Source organism: Pagrus major, chromosome 12, assembly GCF_040436345.1.
Source record: "Pagrus major chromosome 12, Pma_NU_1.0".
NCBI classification, from domain to species: Eukaryota; Metazoa; Chordata; class Actinopteri; order Spariformes; family Sparidae; genus Pagrus; species Pagrus major.
Genome location: NC_133226.1, coordinates 2312168 through 2335430, shown reverse-complemented (window position 1 = coordinate 2335430; position 23263 = coordinate 2312168). Strand labels below are relative to the sequence as shown.

Genomic DNA, 23263 nt, shown 5'->3' with positions numbered 1-23263 from the left:
GGCCCTTTATTGTGTTCCTCGAGCTGTTCCTGAGCAGTGTTTGCGGTGTGTCAGGGCACATTATCCTACTGGGGGGCCACTGCCATCGGGTAGTGTTGTTGTGATGAGGGGGTGTACTTGGTCCACAACAGTGTTTGGATGGGTGGTGCGTGTCAAGTGGCATTCACATGAAGGCCAGCAGAACATCGCATTGTGATGAGATGATCAATGTTATTCACGTCACCTGTCAGTGGTTTTAATGTTGTGGCTGATCGGTGTATGTCATGACTGTAAATTACCTCAGTACAGAAATAAAAACAAAAGAGATTCACTCAAAACTCATCTCTCACTGACACATGTTTGGAACGGAAAACAAAAATATCCATATCAACGCTCCAACAAAAAATGAGATCAATACTCTAAAAATGGAAAAGTCTTTACAATACCACCTCTGTTGTCTGATGCATGAGTTCAATAAGTCTGGTAACCCGGTTTCAACAATGTCCCTGCTCTGGACCTAGCTTGGCTCCTAATCTCCTTGACTCTAACAGAAGCTCTAGTGCTGTGCTGAGTAGTGTCAGCTGGGCTCTGTATGCCTGTGCATGGAGGAGGATCTCAGACCTCTTCCATTGGGGGATCAGGCAGTGATGGGCTATAAGATGTCTGGCTCAGTGTCTCAGGCAAGGTGGTGTCAGTAGATGGGACAGGTGCATCATCAAACTGCTGTCCAACCCCAGTGTTCTCTGACTGAACAACATCCTTCGGGTCTGCCTTACTGGAAGTCTCAGATGGCAGGATAGACACCCACACCCTAGTCCTGTACTCTGCAGAGGCCACAGAAACATCAGCAACTGCCTCCCCTCTTGTCATCAAGATCCCGGAGCTGGACAAAGAGGACACTGCTCCAGGGGAGCAGCATCAGGCAGAGGGAGAAAGTTCATTGGCAATATTACGTTTCTATGTACCATGTCTCCTGCCCAGTGGAGACATGCTGGATCTTAAAGGCGTGGCTCTCCTCGCTCTTTCTAACCAGGACATAGACAGCATTCTCCCAGCAGTCAGCGAGTTTCCTCTTGTTGGCTAGCAACACATGGTCACCTACATTCACCAGCACTCCACATACCTTTTGGTTATATAGGTCAGTGTGTTACTGCAACTGCTGGGATGCCATAGCTTGAGCTATGTCCATGGTCTCTGAAAAGTCCCTCCGCAGTGACTGGATCAACTGATCATAGTCTGCAGCCTTTGTCAAGGACAAAGCTGAAGATGATGACAATGGGAAGTCTTGGCACTCTTCCAAACATGAGCAGGAACGGGGCATAGCCTGTTGTTTCATGGACTGTGTAGTTGTAGGCAGACATCATGAACATCTTTAACTCTGTAAGAACACACCCGCACAGAATTTCAAAACCAGCCTACTCCTCTCCAGTTAGTTAGAACTGAGGAAGCCTCTTGGATGAGAGGTGAAACGTCTTCAAGAAACTGAAACAAGTCCAGTTTCCTACGATACAGCACCTAGATTTACCATGACCTGGATGACTGAGAACCTTCATCAACATCATGAACAGGTTTCCCAGTGTCCTGTTCATCTTCTCACAGATGATAGGGCATTGTATGGGACTTTTTGACACCTGCCACATGGGAAGCTCTCAAAGTTGGCCCCTAGGTCAGAGTGTAGATGTTTGGGAAAGCCATAGATGCAGAAGTAGTTATGCCACAGCTGATCTGCAACTGCTTTAGCAGATTGGTTGGGGCACAAAAAGGCATGCGCCATCTTTGTATTGGTCTGTGACAACAAGCACATCCAGTGACCTATTAGGATAATCTTCAGCTGGCCAGATGTCAATGCACAACAGCTCAAGAAGCTCCAATGTTCTGATGTTTTCAAAGGTGCCCTTGCTTCAGGTTCTGGCAATTTGCTCACAATGTTCAATGTTCACTGGACAATGTTCACTGTTGCCCCTGGTGGCCAGCCTCATCATGAACACCTTTCAACACCTTGGAACGCATTGCTGATGGGACAATTTCTTCTTTGTCACAGTGTTCTTTGCCACACGATATAGCACACCATCCCTCATTGTCATCTTGTCCCAGCTTCTCAGTAGCTTGATGGCTCCAACTGGTTCCTTAGCACGTCCTCTCCTAGTTGGTCTCTGACCATTCTCCACAAAGAAGATAACTCTGCTGAGAACATTATCACATTGCTGCTTTTCCATCAACATGTCGCATGAGAGCACCTCTGAGCTGATATGCTCCGATGTCAGCACACTCTGGGAGAACTAAGGCAGCAAGAGTGCATGTTGGCAGACCCTGGAATCCTGAAGATTGTGGGAGTGGAAAACAGCTGCCACTTCATGTAATGTCAGGGTGACAGTGGTTGCTGCGCATTAAGAAATGACAGGCTGGCTGCCCTCTGGGTTCTTATAGATTGGGTGAACAGACCAGAGGAAAGCCTCTTGCACTCCATGCGCACACACTAGCCGCATTTACACTGCCCTTTGAGTGCGGGGATCCTGCGCCAATTCTCTGCATCCTCCTCTGTGTGAAAGTCTCAGATGCGGCGAGGGGTGAAATTTCACTGCGGCTCTGATGCGCCTCCAGAGGTAGTATCAGAGGTGCAGCAAAGGCGAACCAGTGTCTGTGTGAATGGATAAGCTGGCAGAGCGGAGCGGGGGCATGTTGATCTGATGGTGTTCACAGTCTGATAACTAAACAGATCCTTCACTCATCAAATAAATGAGAAATGACCCACAGAGCAACGTTACAGGACCAAACAACAGTAACGTAGTAACTGGTCATGTCTTTGGCAACTTATATGAGGAAAAAAATACAGCAGTTATACTTGGTGTCTGTCATCCTGTCTGTCCTACTCTCGTCACATTTCTGCCTGAAAAACAACTGCAAGTGTTTGCCTCCTTCCACTATTGTGTTGTTGTAGTTACTGTCTTGAAAAAAATCACTGTGATGGTCAGCCCTCCCGACCGAGACTTCAGTGAACTTTCCTCCAGAAAACAGCATCCCTCCCTGCGAGTGAGTCAGACAGCGTCCTGTTTACTGATGGCAATTATGTAATTATGTAATTTAGAGCAAAAAACGTAACTTTGTCACTTTCCAGGATGCATGGTGGGTCAGGATCTCAATCACAACACATTATAACTGTATCCATATGATTATAAACAGTCAGCAGATATGTTTAGATTAACAGGAGGACACCGGGGGAAACACGTTGAAAAAAACACAGACGTCATCATCATGACGTGTACCGTCACGCCTCTTTTGGATCCGCAGTGCCGGCATGCTGTATGAATTGACACACTGGTGTGGCTTTACGCCGGAGCTGCTTGGTTCAGTGTGAACAAACAAAGGAAGAGAATTGGCGAACCTCTGCTGCGGAGATAATGCAGAGTCTCTGTGTGGAAAGGGCTACTGCTGCAGCCTCAGCCAAGGTCCTCAGAGGCAATGTTGGGGGTAACTTGTTACAAAGTAATCTTTGTAATGGTCTCTGGCAGTGACAGAGCTGTAATAACTTCATCCAATCAATTTTAGCAGCCCGAAGGTATTGTCGGGACAACTTACCTGTCTATCAATCTGTCCTTACCTGCCCACCCTGTGCTGACTCCACCCACCACTCACTGCACGTGACCGGAATCTATGCAACGCACTGCTGGAGCTGTGGCGGAGTGAGCTCATTGTTTACAGACAAGAAAGACAGCTGTACCTACAGCAGCTTGTACTGCCAAACGGAGCAAGAAAAGAAAGAACGAACTCGAGAAGGCGACAAACAAAAAGAAGTTGGATAGCTCAAGAGGTGAAACAAGAGTCAACATTGGAGTGGCTGTTCAACGATGGAGACAACTGATGGAGTCGAAGGCCTGCAAATGGATGCCATGTTAGCTGTGTCTGTTGGACAGGTAATGAGCTGGTTTGTTTTGGTTGGGGGAAATGTATTATTACTCTGCATTATGTAGTCAATGCAGCTAACGTTAGCTCCTTATGTTGCTGTCGTATGTATTAGCCCAACACTAACATTAGCAGCTTGTAGCTAATGTTAGCTAGCTAGCTATGATAGACTACTGCTGTATGAAACATATTTACATGTAACATCACAGTTTACACGCAGGCCAACGTTTATATGTACTGTGGATATAATCCATAAAGCAGTGGTCACACATGCACTGCTACCCTGGACTGTTTGGACATTAGCCAGACGAGCTGTATGTGAGAGGCGGACTAATTCTTGTGTGCTACATGTGTGAAAGGCCAAGTCCACTGTTCAGAGGTCCTGGGAAGATTGCGTAGTGAATATGGTTTACATTGCAGATGTTGTTAGATGGTATTTATATGACATTCATTCATATAGACTTTGAACTGGATGTTTTACAAATGTGCTGATGTATCCTATTTCTGTGCTCTATAGTTATGAGGGGGACAGCTTTCCATTCCGAAACACCTCGATTGCGAAACCCCTCCATTCCGAAACACCCCATTCCAAACACCGCTGTTCCGACCCTCCCCCGAAAACACAGCTGTTTCGACTTTCAAGTTCAAATTACTTCCCAATAGGGTTAGGGTTAGGGTTTCTCCAATAGCCTTTTCGGAATAGCGGGGTCTTTAGAAAAAATGGGGAAACCCCGCCATTACGAAGAATGGAAGTCTATTTTCGTAACAGCGGGGTTTCGGAAAGGCGGGGTGTAACCACTTATGAGAGGGACGCATCAACTTCTAGCCTTGAAGTGTCAGTTCACAGCAGAACCATGTCCTGATGTTTCCACTATTTCTGCAGAGTCTCTCTCTGACAGGTGAGTGCAACTTGATGCTGATAGCAACATGGATCAGACCACTGTTATTCATGTAATATGTGTCTTTGATGGATACATTTCATATATACATGTGTCCTTATTTCATATCAAGTTGGTTTGCTTTATGTCATGAATGTGCTTCTTAGCAGGGATACAATACAAAAATAAATGGCATCATTTCATTAGCTGCACCAGGAAAATGCTTCAAGTACTGGTCCTAGCAGTCACATGGTAGCCTACCGTCTGAGACTATTACATCTTAGTAAGACATTCTTTGAGAAAATAGACTTTGCATTCCAAGCAGACCACAGTAGAATGTGGGAAACACTGACCATAATTGCTGCGCACAATGCACCTACCAACCCCTTTAAATAATCGCTTGACACCTATCACATTAGCTTCCCATCACCCACCTAACCCCAGACTTCGATTTTTACATTTTTTTTTTACATAGCAACAGTCCTGTGTTGTCTTTGAGAGAATCAATAAAATGTTCTATGCCCCATAAACACATTCAGATGTAACTTTATGTCCTGTACATACATTTAGTTCTCCATCCTTATCCAGTTTTCTGTAATTATTATAATTTTTGCAGAGATGATGACGATTTTTCAGTCACAGGAGTTGGAGTTGGAAGTAAAGTTGTAATATTTAATGTTTCACTAAGCTGGAACTCCTTTCTCTTATGCCAGGTACTACAAGGTGTACAACAAAAAGTGCAGAAAATAGAGCTTGTACACATTATTGTCAAAAATAAAAATATGGTGTAATGGTGTAATTTCAAGGTCCTTGAAAAGCTGTATTTACTGTCAGATAAGTAATTTTGCTATTCTTTCTACAGGACAATCACTACCAGAAAAGTAGAGGATTGAGACAGCACAGACATCAACAGCCTCACCTGTTGGCCAACACTATATGTGTTTATAATCAGTCAAGAAACCTCTGGATGTCCTTCCTGTATATAGTTGTTTATGCTAATTGTACTGTATATTGTCTTAATGATAAAATGCATTCTATTTTTGTGGTGTTATTTATTTGCATGTGTTCAAAAAAATTCAAAAACAAGAGTCTTACCTAATTCAGTTGTTATTATTTTTGCATCACATGAAGTGTAAGAACCGTAATGGGATGGCTGTTTATCCTGGAAGTGTAAAGAAAAGGCATTTATCATTTTCAAGACTTTATTCAAACAAGTTACAGATAATGCAAAACAAGGAGTAAATACATAACCACAAACAAATACGTTTCAGGCAGAGTTGATGTTATTGCTCCAAACGTAGTCATTGAATTCTGTTGCTTTGCCTGCAAAGCAACAGATGAGCAACATGATTAGATATTTTTATGGAACAGAACCCGACTGTCCTCAGCATACTGTGAACATATACACTTTGATGTATCAATGGTCAATACTTTAGACATTTAATATTCAATTAAATATATATCCAGTTAATATTCAATTTTTTTCATTTTATCTATTCATGCTTTTGACTTGAAGTACCAGCCCTTTATCTTTCTTTACATTTTTCTACAGACTGTGTTTATTGTTATGCACCAAAACAAAACAAAAAAAATTGTGAAAAACTACTTGGCAAAAAATGTGATTCTGATTAGGGCACTTGTGTGTCCAAGTTACATGCCTGGTCAATATACTGTACAAACACAAATAGTTGTAGGTGGTGTTTATCAGAAAAAAAACCCACCAGTAATGTTCTACTTTAGATGCTGACCTGCTCATGTGCAATCCTCTGAGCTTGAAGATCTTCTACTCGACGTATGAACATCTGCTCCTTGACCTTGTCCTCCCTGACGTGATGATGTGCTTCGCTCTGGCATGTACTTGTCATCAGAGTCAACTATGCTCTCATTGTGGAAGCTTTAGCATGCAGAACATTGTATTATCATGAGTCCAATACAATATTCACGTTTGTCTGTGAATCACTGAGGGTAACAAAACAAAATAAAACATGTAGCAGGCCCACCTCTAATCTTGATGTTTTAGCTTTGCCATTTCTAATGTTACCATAGCCAGCTGCTGCTAGCTAACCAGCAATAAGTTGCAACATTAAAATACACTTTCAAAACAATGTCTGAATGCTAACAAAGCTAGCTTGACAGCTATCCGTACAAGCAATGGCTATGTTGGTTGTTTACTTACAGGTGATTGAGACATGAGGTAGCGACTTGTTGTTAGATCTTGTGATGACAGCGATGCATCGATACACTCTCCTTCCCACCACTCGTGAGGACTTGGGACTCCATCAGCGGTATTCGCCAGTCGTCAGACAGTGCGCGTTCATAGTTTGGGGGGCTTAGGAGAGAGGCCTGAGTGCAGGGGGTGGGGTTTACCAGCTGGATACTTTCAAAATCTAGCCAAGGCTTGACCGTTTCTCCATCTTACTTGTATTATACCCTATGATGTGTTCCCTGCTACTGGTGTAAGTACACCAGTAGTGTGTGGGGTGACTGAAAACACACAATATGTCCTGTTGGAACTCTTTTTGACTAAATTTTTTTTAAAAAAGATTTTGTAAAATGAAAAGAAAAAGTGTCCGAAAAAAATAGTTATTTTTTCAGAGTTATTAACCTCGATTCTTATTTGGTTCTATATTTGTTCTCTTAGGTCTATTGCATCCTGTTGGCTGAACTTTGTGAGGGGACTTCCTTAAGGGAGACAACATGGCTGACAATGTGAATACATTGCCATTTTTCTATGGCAACATCACCAGGGAGGAGGCCGAGGACTACCTGCGGCAGGCTGGCATGGGCAGTGGCTTGTACCTGCTACGGCAAAGCCGAAACTATCTCGGGGGCTTTGCACTGTCTGTGTCATATTCAGGGCGCTGCTACCACTACACCATTGAAAAAGATCCCAATGAAACATATGCTATTGCTGGTGGTAAGAGCCACAGGATCCCTGTGGATGTGATTGATTACCATTCCCAGGAGATGGATGGCCTTGTGTGTCTGCTAAAGAAGCCCTGTAACAGGCCCAAGAACATGCAGCCAAAGGTGGGGCCGTTTGAGGACCTCAAGGAAAAACTGATCCGAGAGTATGTAAAGCAGACCTGGAACCTGCAGGTTAGTTTCAACTGTATCCTCTAAGTACAAGGAAGGTCATTTATATATCTAAATATGAAGTTGGTAGAATAGGAATTTAAAAAGCAATACAGGTTTACAAGCACAATAAGCACACTAGATCAACATTGAAGCAGGATGTTTACAATGTACTATTTTGGTTAAAATTTTATTTATGTGTTTCTTGATCCATCTGACTTCTTTTTAGTGTTGCTGCTGTGCTCCCAGATCTCAGTAATTACTTTGGTTATTCCAAATGTAGTTATTTTCTGCTTTATTTAAGAACAATAGTAATATACAAAAGAGAAAGGGAGACAGGTCTCTTAAATGAACACTAATTGGTTTTCCTAGTTTTATTGCCTAAATTGTGATATCTGTCACTGCAATGTTTTAAATATTACTATATTGTTTCTAGAGCAGCAACAGTAATATACAATAGCAAAATCACTATAAACTCAATAATATATGTAAACAGACCAAAACTGTAAATAAATTCTTGACATCAAAATATTAATTGTGGTTTAAAAAGAATGAAGAATACAGACATCAGTCAGTATCAGACCTCCTCCCTCAGCTCAGGTGATTGCCTACAGGTACCACTGGTAGAAGGAGGAGGGGCTGGTTTGACTTAGCCAAAATCAAAGGTTGCAAGATGTAGCGCTAAGTTGTTTATAACATTTTGCTATTAGCCGAGCTAGCGCACTGTGCTTGTGTAAAACATAGCTGCTGTGGATGAGAGAGTGCGGACAGGATTACCTGGATTAAATGAAGCCTTGAGGGAAATTATTTGCTTAATTATTATTTACTCAAGGAATCGTTCCAGCCCCACTTGGGAGCAAATTAAAAAAATAATGTAAAAACAATTCAGAGTGGTACTTTCATATCCTAAAACAAATTCTAGGCTTTAGTGCTTCAATGCCTCTCTGTTGCAAGGTGATATGGTTTTAATAGAAAGGCTTTGACACGGCTTGCAGCCAACATGAAAAAATTAAATGAATGATCCACACTCCAAGCTCCACGGGATCTTCTATGAATGATGATGCCATTTTTCCAGAGAATTGATTGGTCTAAAGGCAGTGCTTTTATGTGTTGTTTTGTTATCTAGAAAATAACTTGCTCCAGAGCAGGTTAGATGTACAGCATAAGTTACCATTGCAATGTACCCTGGTAAGAAGTGAACTGCCACTAAGCCCTAAGGTAACCCTGAAGTTGCCTCACTAACCACGAATCCTGCTTCGTAATAGATGTCTCTGGTCGCTAGTGGTACGAACCTAGACAACCTAGTTGCTCTTACCATTTCTTTTGTGCAAATTTAGCCATTTTAATGCCAGGACTTGTCTCCCCACATGCAAAACAAGTTACCCCACTGTTTTGTCGGCACTTTTAGCACAAGACAATTGTGATTTGTTTTATAGAAATACAAACACGCCTCAGGATTTCCCTCACATACCAAAATGAGAGACTGACACAGCACTGTGGAAAATCCCCTGCTGTCCATGCACAGATCTTTTATCAACGTAAATTGATCACTCTTGTGTCTACACAAGTAAAACACATTCTTAACACACAGAAATACAGTTAGTCCCTCTCCAGAGAATTTGTATGTATGCCTCAATACTTATGTATATATATGTATGTACTTACATATGTTACAAACATACAAACAATTGTTTTACTGGTCTTTTTATGTGATTCATTTAGGTCTGCAGGTAAACATGAACAAATGACTTCTTTCAATAACATAACATATAGCTGTGACAGATACACAAATACAGATATTATTCAAAGTAAATACTTTTCTTTTCTCTTAATAAATTCATAACTCAATTTGATTGCAAAACAGCTGTACTATTATGATACATGATACAGAACTACCACACACTGGTAGGATATTTCTGATCAGTCCATTGCAAAGTAAACAAGAAAAAAGTCATCATGGTTTTAGCTGTGTTAACTGCCTCCTTCCTGTGTGTGTGTGTGTGTGTGTGTGTGTGTGTGTGTGTGTGTGTGTGTGTGTGTGTGTGTGTGTGTGTGTGTGTGTGTGTCTGTAGGGAGCAGCTCTAGAGCAGGCCATCATCAGCCAAAGGCCTCAGCTAGAGAAGGTCATTGCCACCACTGCACATGAGAAAATGCCCTGGTTCCATGGAGCAATAGCAAGAGAAGACTCCGAGTCCAGGCTTCAAAATGGCTCCCGTACAAGTGGAAAATTTCTGTAAGTTAAATTTAAGTAACATTTTTTACAAATGTTTTTGAATAGCTTTTGGCTGTAATTGTTTTAAATGGTGTTAAATAAATTGTAAAATGTATCCAAATTTTAGGGTTAAGCGAGTACTTGGCTGAAATGAGTATCTGGTACATAGATAATGATAGATAGATAATGTACAAGTATGAGTATCATAAGAGTAAAATTTGTAAATATCCATGTGTGATGAAGGAAAGTCCTCATTGGGCATAGTGACAAAAGTTTATTTGTTGAAGTTTATAAAAATCTTGTTCCGTAAATAGTTCTATTACTATTGTGATCAAGAACATTCATCTGAAGCTTAATTCTGAGGCTGTTTTGTAAATAGCGTTCTCATAAATAGTACATTTTGCTACTTCTGATCAACGCTCATCAATTTCAGGCTTAAATTACCAACGTCTGGGTCATCCGATTTTGAGTGCAGATATGAATACAAATTATTTTGTTGATTGAACAAATCCAGATAGTGGTGTATTTGACCAATTATTTAAATATTTTTTAGCATCCTGAAAATTTCTCCAGAGCTCACATTATCCAGAATTTTGTCAGAGAATATACAGATAAAGACCACCATTCTCCCTATTCCCATTACTCCCAAGCAGTATAAGTTTCCCAACAACTTTCAGTAATTCAAATAACAGCAAACCATTTGCCTCAACCCGTTACCTCAACTGAACATCTGAAGAACATCCATCCTGGCTTGTAAGAAAACATGTGGATTTGGGTTATCAAAAAAAAAAAAAAATAATAATAATTTTTATGTGAAATGAAATCATCAGCTACCACTCAAATGTTTGTGCTCATTTAGACAGAAGTGGATTTTCCCAGGGTGCACACGACATGGCCAACTATTTGCTGCTCCCAATCCAGAGGAGAGATCTCTGTTTCCCATGAACCTTTTTTATTTGCTATGTACGAGGCAGCTCTCAAGCCTGCATGCACACCCTACTCTGATGACAGTGCACTCAAAAGTCTGGTTACAGATACTGAGTGACATCATTCACGTATGTTAACCTACTTATGTTACATAAATTAAAAACAAATCATTCTTGACTCTTGGTCACAAATGGGAAGCAAACTCTGGTCTTTGGAGGGAAAGTCCTGGAGGAAAAAAAAAAGAAATGTCTCAAATTCTGTGTCAATAAGAAATATATTTCAAAAACATAAACTGGAAAAAGTACTTTGTACAGGTTTGTTTTTGATGAGGACAGTGACATTCTGTCCAGGCCCACAAACACAAACATTTATTATTTATATTGTAAAAATTTACTATGGTGACTCATTAAAGTGAAGAAAATGGAGACAGTACACCTAGAGTTACAACTCTATCAGTGCTTGAGAGTGTTGCACGCTCTGGCTCCACATGCATTTCTCTTTTATTCAGAATATGTTTCAGCCCTCAGGCATTCTGTAGGATCAACATAGTGTTCCTTCAATGCTGTCATGTATATCTGCTTTGTAACTGTGCGAGTCAACAAATAAACAACTAGAGTAGTACAATATTGCTTTATAATATATTTATTTAAATATATTAAATGTTCAAAATGTGTCAGAGTATGGTGTAGGCCTTCATGAGAAAAATGGTATTGTGATTTGATGCTATAGCAATAAAATTGACTATACTTGACTCTTTTGCTTTGTAAGTTTAAACAAAGCAGGAGTAGAATATTTATAGCAGCAGACGCTTCAGTTGAGAAGCAGTGGTTTTGGCTGAACAAACACACACTTGCTGTGGCTTCCGCTCTGACAGTTTGCGAAGGGCTTCCTGAAGTGGCCAAATAAGAGGAAGAATGACAGTAGAGCGAGATGTGACGGTTCTGTCCCTTTTCTCACGAAGCACTTAGAGGACACGTTGTATTTGCACTGAAACACAGCCTCGGCGATACGTTTTAGCTTTGTAGTAATTCTTCTGAAAATATTCCTAACACTCTGTATCCATGGTTAGAATATGCAGGAGTCTCTTGCAAGGTTAGGCTCTGGCTCCCAAGATTGGATAGACAATTTTAGCAATTTTTAGAAATATTGGAAAATATTATTACAATATAATTTTCTTTATAAAATGGACTAGCGTAGGTATAAATAATTAGACATGGACCATCCAAATTTTAGTTTCTGTAGTTTCTTTTCTTTATAACTGTAATGTCAGTACTGGTTCTTCCTTGGATACAAATGTTTGGCAAAAGTTCCACCCATTTATTGACCAGCGAGGTGCAGTAGTTATGTTTCATGGTAAAAGGTGGTGTTATACTGTATTTAAATGTTCCCTGGTGGCAAATGCCAAAAACTGTGTTACAAATTTGTGTTTTTACTAATCCAGTATCACACCAAAGCCTGTAACAGACCCACCAGTACACCATGTGAGTATCATGATTTACTTTGCCTAGGCAAAGTCCACATCCTCATTCTGCGGTCAAGTTATCAAAAATAAATATGCAACAGCTGGTTGGACTTTCAAAATAGATCTTGCGGAAAAACATTTCAGCTGGCAGTTGCAGTTTGGTTAGGTTTAGGCACCAAAGCTATGAGGTAAAGTTTTGAAAAGATGATGGTATGTGACATAAGTTAAATATGTTTTGTAGTGTGGTTGATGTACGTCATGTACAAACTTAACACCATAAACGTACATAATATACGTTTATGGTGTTAAGTTTGTACATGATGTACATCAACCACACTGTGTAGGTTAACTTACATATGCATGTTCATTTTTCACTTTTGGGTTCACAGTCCTATACAGACTTTCTCATTCTTTATACTATGTTCTATACTGCACCTTCATACACCTATGAACTTTTCACACCAAGGCAAGGCAGAACGTATGACTGACATGGTATCCTCTTGTGGATCGGTGGGTCCATTTCACACTTTGAGACTGGGCTGGTTTTTGCATGTCATGTCTTACATTTCCCACATGAAATATCTTAAGGTCACATACATACTGTACATATACACACCCTAAAGCTTGTAAAAGACCCAGTAATCCCCGAGATGATAGCATGTGAATGTCATGGTTTTCCTGGCGTAACTGTGAAAAGTATGAAGGCACAATACCAACAGGGGGTGATACTGACAGGATCAATGGAGAAACGTATTAAAAGCCAAAAGGTCAGTGTAGAGAGGAGGTTGGAGTGGATGGGTGAGTCAGTGACATGACTTTCACACAGGACACCAGGGTTTCAATCCTGTGTGTGGCCAATAGAGAATGGTGATTTTTTTAGGGAGTAATTATCCTATCTCTTGTCTTTCCTCAGTCTAACCAAGTAGTTTTGATGCCTTTTTTATTTTCAAAGTGTAACCAGAAGTTGATATGTATCATTGCTAACATGACCATGTAACATAAAATACCATCCATGGGACAATTCAGATGTTGTGAATTGCCACTCACATTTCAGTTCAGTGCAATTAACTGGTAATAAACATCTTATTTCAAGATCTTAATTATTAATCATGATATTTTTAAGCCGTGATAAATGGCTTCACAAGTATTTTTCAAATTATTTTGGCAAATCCAGCTTGGGATGTTGTTGCAAAAACTCCATGGGGAGAGACCTACCAAAGGGAGAACTTACTTTCTCTAATAACTTCCTTGAAGAAAACCTGCCTGCATCCTACTGACTTTTCTTTACTAACACACAATTTTCAGTTGTCTGGATGACGGGTCAGTAGAATGTTATCCAGATTAGCAGCAAAACTCTGAGCTGAACTTCTCTGCGCACCACAAACTCAATTCCACTGACCACCTATGTAATGGAGGCAGAAATCTTAGTGACAGATATTTCAATAACAGGATGACATCACATCCCACTACAGTGAAGTAAGAAAATATGTTTTTTTGTCATTTTGGTGAAGAAGTTCAGTTTCTACACGTGTTGACATTTTCTTGACTTACCATGACATCACAGTTACATTTGCACTACTCATATAAACCAGACGGCCTGCAGCGAGTGTTAACTGATCCCTGTCTAAGACCTGATGGAGAAATTGGTAAAATACAAAACTAACTAATCTTAATTGACTGAGATTAATCTTATACCCTTTTCACACTGCACAAAAAACCCACCAACAGCCACTAACATCTGACTTTTGTGTTAAATGTGAATGGGCACAATCAGCATTCACTCCTGCATCAGATGACTCTGCAGTAGTCATGGATGTTTATTGGCTCAGCTGTGATGAAAACACAACCCAGGTGGACACGCTAGTTTTATATAAAAATAGTAAGCACCATCACATTATCAGTGGCCTTCGTGTCACTACCCAGATCTTGCCAGCTGATTGATCGGTACTGCGCATGTGCAGGCTGTGTTTCAGTGCAAATACAACGTGTCCTCTAAGTGCTACATTTGTACTTGTTTGTAGTAGATTGTGGATTGAGAAGACAGAAAGGATATCTGACTCATAGTTTGCATTTCTAAATATGGTCATGTGAACAGGGTTTGCATTTTACTAAGGTATGTTTTGCACCTCCAGAACATCATTCACATCTATAAAGGAGAGATTCACCATACTGACAATTTATTATTTTGTTATCTAACCTTTATTTTACCAGGAATACGCCCATTGAGATCCCTCTTTTACAAGGGAGTCCTGGCCAAGACAGCAGCATAAAAGGTTTCACATAAAGGAACAAGCAACAACTTAAAATTAACAACATACATGTTTTACATAAAAGAAAAAAAAGCAATACAAACTTAACAATATAAAAAAGGCTTATTTGCAAACTAAATGTAGATGTTGTCTTCTCCAGTGCCAAGATCCTCATCATCCTCCTTCTACTTTGTGACTTAGGTCCTATTTCTTCTCTCCATTTCTCCGTCTTGTCTGTACAGGATCCGACAGAGAGATCTTAATGGATCCTATGCTCTGTGTCTACTACATGAAGGACAAGTCATGCATTATCGCATTGACAGGGACAGGATTGGCAAGCTCTCTATCCCAGATGGCAAGAAGTTTGACACCCTGTGGCAGGTTAAAACACAATTATTGTCATATTTCTGGATATTTTCATGTTGGTCTATAACTATGACTCTCAAAATTATATTTATGGTTTCTTCACAGGTGTCTGAACCTTTACTCAATGACTGTAACCTTTTCTATTCTCTCAGAAATAATATTTTCATGTATTTTATGGTTGATAGCGGTAAATGGACATCCATTATGCACAGGGCTGTGACCAGAAATGTAGAAATAGGAGGTTAAATTTAGGAGTCCAAATTCCCCCAGCTCATTCTTAAATAAATTAGATACATGTCAATTAATGAGTTTTGGAGGTTGCAATAATTGTATTTCTGAACGTTGGAAATGGCTGCGTGAGCCGTTTCCCCCTCCTGTTTTTATGCTAAACTAGGCTCACCATGTACTGATTCCAGATCTGTGCTTAACACAAAGACATGATATCAATATCCATCTCACTCTCAGAAAGAAAGTAAACATATTTCCCAAAATGTTCAACTTTTTTTTTAAATACCTACATTCCTGAAAACAATACATGCCACATGAACTTGATGTCCTTAATTGTAGTTACAGCAGCTTTCGGCTTCTGAGAATGCTGTGAAATACATTTCAGTTATTTTTAATGCATATACAGTCCTCACCATTTTGATGTATCATATGTGAACTTCTCTCTTTATCACAGCTGGTGGAGCACTACTCATATAAACCAGACGGCCTGCTGCGAGTGTTAACTGATCCCTGTCCAAGACCTGATGGAGAAATTGGTAAAATTGAACAAAACTAATCTAATTGACTGAGATTAATCTTATACCCTTTTCACACTGCACAAGAAACCCACCAACAGCCACTAACATCTGACTTTTGTGTTAAATGTGAATGGACACAATCAGCATTCACTCCTGCATCAGATGACTCTGCAGTAGTCATGGATGTTTATTGGCTCAGCTGTGATGAAAACACAACACCCAAGTGGACACGCTAGTTTTATATAAAAATAGTAAGCACCATCACATTATTAGTGGCCTTCGTGTCACTACCCAGATCTTGCCAGCTGATTGATCGGTACTGCGGATGTGCAACTAACGACAAAGATGAATTTGAAGTCACCCTAGCTACTTCAATCATCAGCTACAGAAAAACAAATGTGTCCAATTCAGCATGTTATTGATTAAGCCTTTTTAAAACAATTTTAACATCATCTGGATGTAGTCTGATGAGGTATATGACCTGCTGTTTTCTGCTGTTCCCTGTTTTTCCAGTGTGGTCGTGATGATGAAAGTGACACACAAGAAAAAAAAGAAATTAATTAACTAGTCTCCTGGTAATAGGAAAGGAGCCTGTAGCTTTTTTAGTGGATTAACCTGCGTTTAAAAAATAAAAAAAAAGTTATTCAAACTTCATTCAAATCCACTGCATATTCTTTACAATCTAATAACGGAAAGTCTAAGAATATGCTCAAATCTGATCCACATTTGTTTTCATATTCTATCTGATGTCGTTCCCGTAATTATGTTGCAGTGTATAACATATTTATGTATCAATGAATTATGTGAGTCTCTGTACAGACTCAGCAACACATTTCCTTGGAAGAGGACTGTAAAGAATCTATCTGTCCTCATAGGGCTGATAGGACGGCCACCACTCCCACGAGACCACCCTGGAATAAGTTCTGCCCTTGTAAGTTCTGTATGTGTGTGTGTGTGTGTGTGTGTGTGTGTGGGGGGGGTGGGGGGTGGGGGGTGGGGGGTGGGGGGGGTCAGGGGTGGGGGGGGGGGGTGGGGGGTCGATGGGTGGGTGGGTGTCATTTGCATATTCTCATGGTGCTTTGCCATATGTCCAAAAAACAGGAAGTAAGGTTTATCAACTTACTTTTATGTCCCATATGATTAATGAAAGGAAGGAGGATGCTGCTTGTATGAATCTTTATTGTTTAGATTTTTTGTTAATCACAAATTTGTGTCTGAGATAGTTTTAAATGGTACATTTAGCTGCGTATTCTATGTTTTCTGATTTCAATATTGACATAATTACATAATTATGAGACTATGAAGAATTTCATAGAAAGGCTGAAACATGTCTGTTCTCCTTCTTGCATGGTATTTATTCATGCAGATAGTTTTGGGTTTATGTTTATTCACATTAATTATTTAGGATCATTAGCTAGTAGTGCAGGAATACAATTTAGTGATTCAAGAACATGAATTATTCATATTAGAGCAGGGATGATTGATTTTTGTGAACTAATTATTTATTTAAACACTGATTTAAAGATAATTAATAAGTTACTCACGTGACCAAATAAGTTATTTAAGTGCCCAATTTATCCTTTTAAAACACACGAATAATCTTTTTTCCAAAACCTGCCAGACCCTGCACAGTGCAGTGGAGGCAAACAGAATCTTTTATGATGCTCAAAGCATTGAAAAATGATTATTGAATATGAATGTATATTTAAAGCTCAGCATCAACATGTCTTTCCAAACCCTGATCTCTTGATCACCTACACAGAATGGACTGTAAACAGTTTTCAGTGGAAATACTTTCTACCAAAGAAATAGTTCTCATGACAGACTTGGGATGGAGGCAGAAATCTCAAAGATGAATATCTCAGAACCTGGGTGAATATTCTATCCACATGGATAGATACCACTAGGGGGAGGTCAGCAAAAATATTGTTGTTTTTTTTAGCAATTTGTGGGAGCAACCTCCAAAACCTTATTTTTGTCTTCCACCTATTAGGCATACTGTCAATGAACATGAACATGGAAATGTTCATGCAGTGTCTCTCTGCTTCCTGTAGTTTGAAGCTAAATGTGTCAGTAGGATGACTCGGTGTACTGTATGTTCTAAAAGATAAAGTTGACAAATCTTTGTTTGGAGCCTCTCCCCTTTATCTGTCTATACTGTAATGATCACATGCATGACTCTCTCATTAACAGCTCACTGTCTGATAACCTCTCTGACATTTTGGTTTCTAGCAAACTGCTGCAGGTGGAATTCTCTCCAGACTCAGAACTGTCCCCATACCTGGCCTAAAAAAGGTGCATTGCTACTCCTCCTGTGCTTTGTATAAACGTATTGGTCACAGTACTGGGCAACTGCCCCTTAACGCTTCCATTTGTGTGATTTTGCTTCAGTGTGGATTGCTACTCTTTAACAGGCTCCGTTTGATCTTTGTCATTTGCTTTATATTCTTTCTCCCTGACAAACCCCAGATCAGAGCTGATAGTTTCACATTTGTGTGACATCACAGTAGTTGCCCTACTTGTGATTACAATCTAACACCACAGAGATGTTACTCACTGCAATTACATTCTGAACAACAGCCAGAATACCTATGCTGTGTCCTTTTCTGCAGCTCCCTCATCATGTCATAATGGTTCAACATGTCCTATACCAAAGTCTTCTCCCCAAGTTATATTTACGTATAAAGATTTGGAATTTGTTGGAATTCTAGTTCCTGCTGCGGCCACAGGCAGACTATACATGACTAATATGGCAGGTCTGGATGACTCATGATTTTCTTTAGCTCCAAACAGAAAATTCTAATCACAAGAAAATAGGTGAATTTCACAAGTTCTCCCCTTCTACAGTATGTTCCACTTAAAGTGGAAACAGACAACTAGAGATGGGCAGATGATACAGAAGCTCTGAAGCTTGTTTCACTCCTGTGAAGCGCACTGCTTTAATACATTGTGCCAGAGCTAGTGTCGAATGAAGACTCTCACATGACTGATGATATCCTAAGCTTAAAACATCACTGGTGGTTCGGAAAGCTACTTCATTCAGATTTGACAGTTTTGAAAGTTTATAGCTAAACTTTGGGGTTGGCACAATAGTGGGATAAGAAGAGAGGAGAATAATTGAAAAATGTTGGAATGTACTCCTTTGGATGAATGAGTTAATGGGAAGAACTTCACATCAAATTCTTATATTTGGAAGAATCTATCTTTAATGGACCAAAACATTCTGAGGGAAAGTCTATCACTGTAATACAGGTTCCAAAAAAAAAGAGTGGCACGCTGCTACATAAAAGTATTGAGTACTGAATTAATTTACTCATTGCAGATTACATTTTAGTAGTGTGCCCAGTGAAATAGGCATTCTGAGTTTTCTACCTTTATGATCCCTCAAACATTGCCTTCTTTTATGTACTAATAATAGAACCGCGGATCTCGACACAACACCACGGATGTTCTCAATCCTTATGAAACCAGAATGCCCAATAATCAAGCAGCCATCAGAGGTAAGTTCTTTCAAACATAAACCTGTAAGTACACCCTGTGTTTAACAGAAATTTGCGTATGCTGTTGATCAGTTGCTATTGCTAACTTGCTTGTACAGGACAAGCTTTCATACACACTCATTTTAGTCTCTGCTATTACATAGATTTTTGTCCAAATGTACAGATACATATTCTCTTCCCCATACAACCTTCCTTTAAAGTGTCAGTCTACCAAAATTAGAACACAGTGGCTTTACCACTCCTTGTAGTTTAATTGTTTAAATTTCAGTTTGAGCACCACAACTATGGAGCCAGATCAAGGCCAAAAGGTTTGTTAATTTGAAAACAATTTTGATTGAATAAAATTAAATTTGATTCGAAAGATCAAGTTTTGATCTTGAATTATAAAAAAAATGAAAACATTTTCAAAATAAAAAATAAGTGTAGGAGAAGGTTAATTTCAATCTAAATGTAATTTTGATTTAATTCTGATATTCATCTGAATAACTTATTTATTTTAAAATTTTACTTATATATCATTTCATATTTGAGGTCTTATTTTTGTCAGTTGCATCTTTTATGTTTTCAGATTCAGATCTTATTTTTTTCACATTCAATCAAATTTCTTTGGTTGCAGATTTTTTTTTCACTTTCAGATCCTATTTTTTCAAGTTTCAGAGTTTTGGCCCTGATCTGATGTGGCATCAACTGAGAGGGGGGTGGGATTGTGAGTGACAGCATAATAAAGAAAGCTCAGGGCTTTCCCCAATTATGTTGCCTTCAGGTGATGTGGGTACTTTGAGAAATATGACTCAACACTTTCTATACACAGTATTCACCTGATTAGCAGTGAATTAAGTGATGCTCAGGACAAAGTTACATTTAACAAGCTGTTTTAGACAACTCTTATATCCGTATATAAGAACAGTAAAATATGCCAGATTGTGAGGTTTAACAGCCATGCTTTAGAAATGGATGGTCCCATTTGCACATAAGACTGTGAACGCAGCGCAGTATCTTGGATTACAATGGCATCCTCCTCACCAGGATAACCTGCTGGTGCAGGCACACAGGTAAGAAATGCTATTGTTAGAAAAGGGACTGGAGAATTATCCGAAATATTGTGATACTGGGTCATTTTTGAAACATAGCGACATACAGAAAGACGTCTTTATATGGGGAGTTTGTCAAAGCTGTAAGCTAAGCAATTGTTTTTACATTTATTAACCATATCTATAACATAGATCTGGGATCTAACACTCACAAAAAATGTATTAAAGCTATTTACCACATCGTCCATATTATAATTTTCATTATCATTATCAATAAAATACTAAGGATAACTTATTTGTTTAGAAACATTTCTAATAATACTATTTAATAGATTCCATATGTCTTTAACATTATTTTATTATCATCTAATATGTTACTGTAGTCCTACCTACATCTCCTTGTAATATTAGTTAACTTATTCTTATATTTTTTGTATTTATTTTCTGCCCCTTTAGTTCTCTGTCTTATGAAATCTTTGTATAGTGTATTTTTCTTCTTGCAGGCATTTCGTAATCCCCTGGTGATCCATGGATGATCTCTATATTTAGGTTTTCTGCAATATTATTTTATGGGACAATTTGAATCATATATTTATCTGAATATTCTTAAGAATGTTTCATATGCACTGTCAATATCCAATTTTGTGCCAGTAAATTGTCCTTTAGTGAGTTCATTAATTCCTCCGTCCTCATTTGTCTGTATTCTGGTTTCTTGTCCGGGTGATCTTTTTTGTGTTTAATGTAAAAACTGGTAGATAGTCACTGATATCGTTAATTAATAGTCTGCTCATTGTATGGTTTTCTTTGTCATGAGTGAATATGTGATCTATCAAAGTGGCACAGTGGGAGGTTACTCTACTGGGTCTGTTCATTTTTGGAAATTGGCACATACTGTACATTGTGTTAATGAATTCTTCAGTCATTTTTTGTTTATTTGGATTCAACAGATCAATATTGAATTCCCAACAAATGAAAAGTACTTTCCGACTTATTTTTTAAAACATTTCCTCCATCCAGCCCCTGAAAGATTCAATACTAGACCCTGGTGCCCTATAACTAATTATTATATTTTTGTTTTTCTCTATGCAGATTTAAATTGTTATACTCTAATAAGTTGTCCACCACAATTGCATTCTAACACTATATAATTCAGGTTTTTGTCTACATTCATAGCCACTCCTCCTCCACTCTTATTTTTTCTATTTATATAACTGAATTCTTATCAGTTTTATTCAAATTTTCTTTCTTTATCAGGGTTGATCCAACTCTCAGATATGGCAATTACGTGGAACGTTTGTGTAAATTGACTTCAGTATTCCTTGATGTTGTTGAAGTTTGCATACAGGCTTTTGTGGATTATTGATCATCTGTTAACCATCTTAATGGTTTCATTATACTGTTCCTCTGTGTAGTAGCAGCTATTATCATTTATGTTACAGAGGAAATTATTGTCCAGATCGATATCATTTTTCATGGTCTGTAAATTGTGGTGACTATATAAGAACGCATTTTATTAATCTAGAAAAATAACATAATTCATATGAAAATGAGATGGTTACCCAACGTTTGACCTTCTGCTTCAGTTGAAAGACAGTCATTATTCAGCTCACAATATTTTTTGAATGACCGTGTGAAGATGCTCAATTGCATGAGTCTCAAGGTCAATGCGTGAGACCTCGCAGCTCTGGTGCTCACACAGAATCTCAATACTTATAACCACTGCAATAATTTAAAGTATATTAAGGACCGTAACATTCATAAACAGCAGCTAACAGCATAAAGCTAGTTAATTCTAACCATATGCTTAGCTGACAACCTTTGACAAACTCCCTACATAAAGACATCTTTCTGTACGTCCCCATGTTTCTAGCATTACAATATTTAGGATCATTTTCTACAGTACCTCTTCTAAAAATAGTATTTCTTATCTGCACGCCTGTGTAAAAGTATAGAGGTGATCTGTGATTTCTGTTCATGGAACAACCTCCATTTTACATAAACTCTCACATAAATCAGCATCATATCATTTTACTGCTGTTCATAAATCATTTGAGCAGACCTGTCCCTCTCAGACGTCATTAATAAAAGGAATGCATTAAAAGTCACACACAATGGGAAAAAAAAATACAAGACAATAGTTTTCATCATAGATCTGTCACATATTTATATTGTCGAGGCTTCACATCTGAATCCTCAAAAGTCAGACACAAATCTAACATCATAATCATGCATTGTGCGGCAATCATGGACCTATTATGGCGGCAGTCACTGCTGATCAATTCTGCGCAGGCTGATCTAGCTGATCTCAGTACTGCGCTGTGTTCACAGTCTTATGTGCAATGGGAAACATCATTTTTTAAAGCATGGCTGTTAAACTACACAATCTGCCATGAGTGGTCTAAAACAGCTTTTTAAATGTAACTTTGTCCTGAGCATCAGTTAATTTACTGCTAATCAGGAGAATACAATGTATAAAAAGCGTCATATTGAGTCATTCTCAAAGTACCCCGATTCCTGAAGGCAACATAATTGGGGACGGCCCTGAGCCTTCTTTATTATGCTGTCACTCACAATCCCATGCCCCTCCCGGTTGATACCACGCCCTCCACACTCTCCACACCACATCAGGGCCAAAACTCTGAAACTTGAAAAAATAGGCTCATCTGAAAGTGAAAAAAAAATCTGCAACCAAAAAAAAGTTTGATTTGAATGCGAAAGAAATAAGATCTGAATCTGAATGCATATAATCTGCAACTTACATTTATATTTAGGGTATTTAGCAGACGCTTTTGTCCAAAGCGACTTACAAGTACATTTGTTACAAGAAAGAAAGGAGGGAGTCATGCTATGTGGGTTCGAGGTGATGTCTGAACAAGTGAGTATTGAGTCTTTTGCAGAAGATGGTGAGTGACTCTGCTGTCCTGACATTGGTCGGCAG

At 39.0% G+C, this 23263-nt stretch overlaps 1 protein-coding gene across 2 annotated transcripts in view; it reads left to right on the top strand.

Annotated features, from left to right (window-relative positions):
• syk (spleen tyrosine kinase) overlaps positions 1 to 23263 on the top strand; it is a 45690-nt gene that overhangs the window by 5797 nt on the left and 16630 nt on the right. For both annotated transcript variants that reach the window (XM_073478666.1, XM_073478667.1), the window contains 7 exons: positions 7399 to 7856; positions 9905 to 10065; positions 14925 to 15063; positions 15731 to 15812; positions 16670 to 16725; positions 18027 to 18089; positions 19213 to 19294. In XM_073478666.1, coding sequence (XP_073334767.1) covers positions 7455 to 7856; positions 9905 to 10065; positions 14925 to 15063; positions 15731 to 15812; positions 16670 to 16725; positions 18027 to 18089; positions 19213 to 19294 — 985 coding nt within the window. In that variant the 5' untranslated portion in view covers positions 7399 to 7454. The remainder of the gene's footprint in view (positions 1 to 7398; positions 7857 to 9904; positions 10066 to 14924; positions 15064 to 15730; positions 15813 to 16669; positions 16726 to 18026; positions 18090 to 19212; positions 19295 to 23263) is intronic.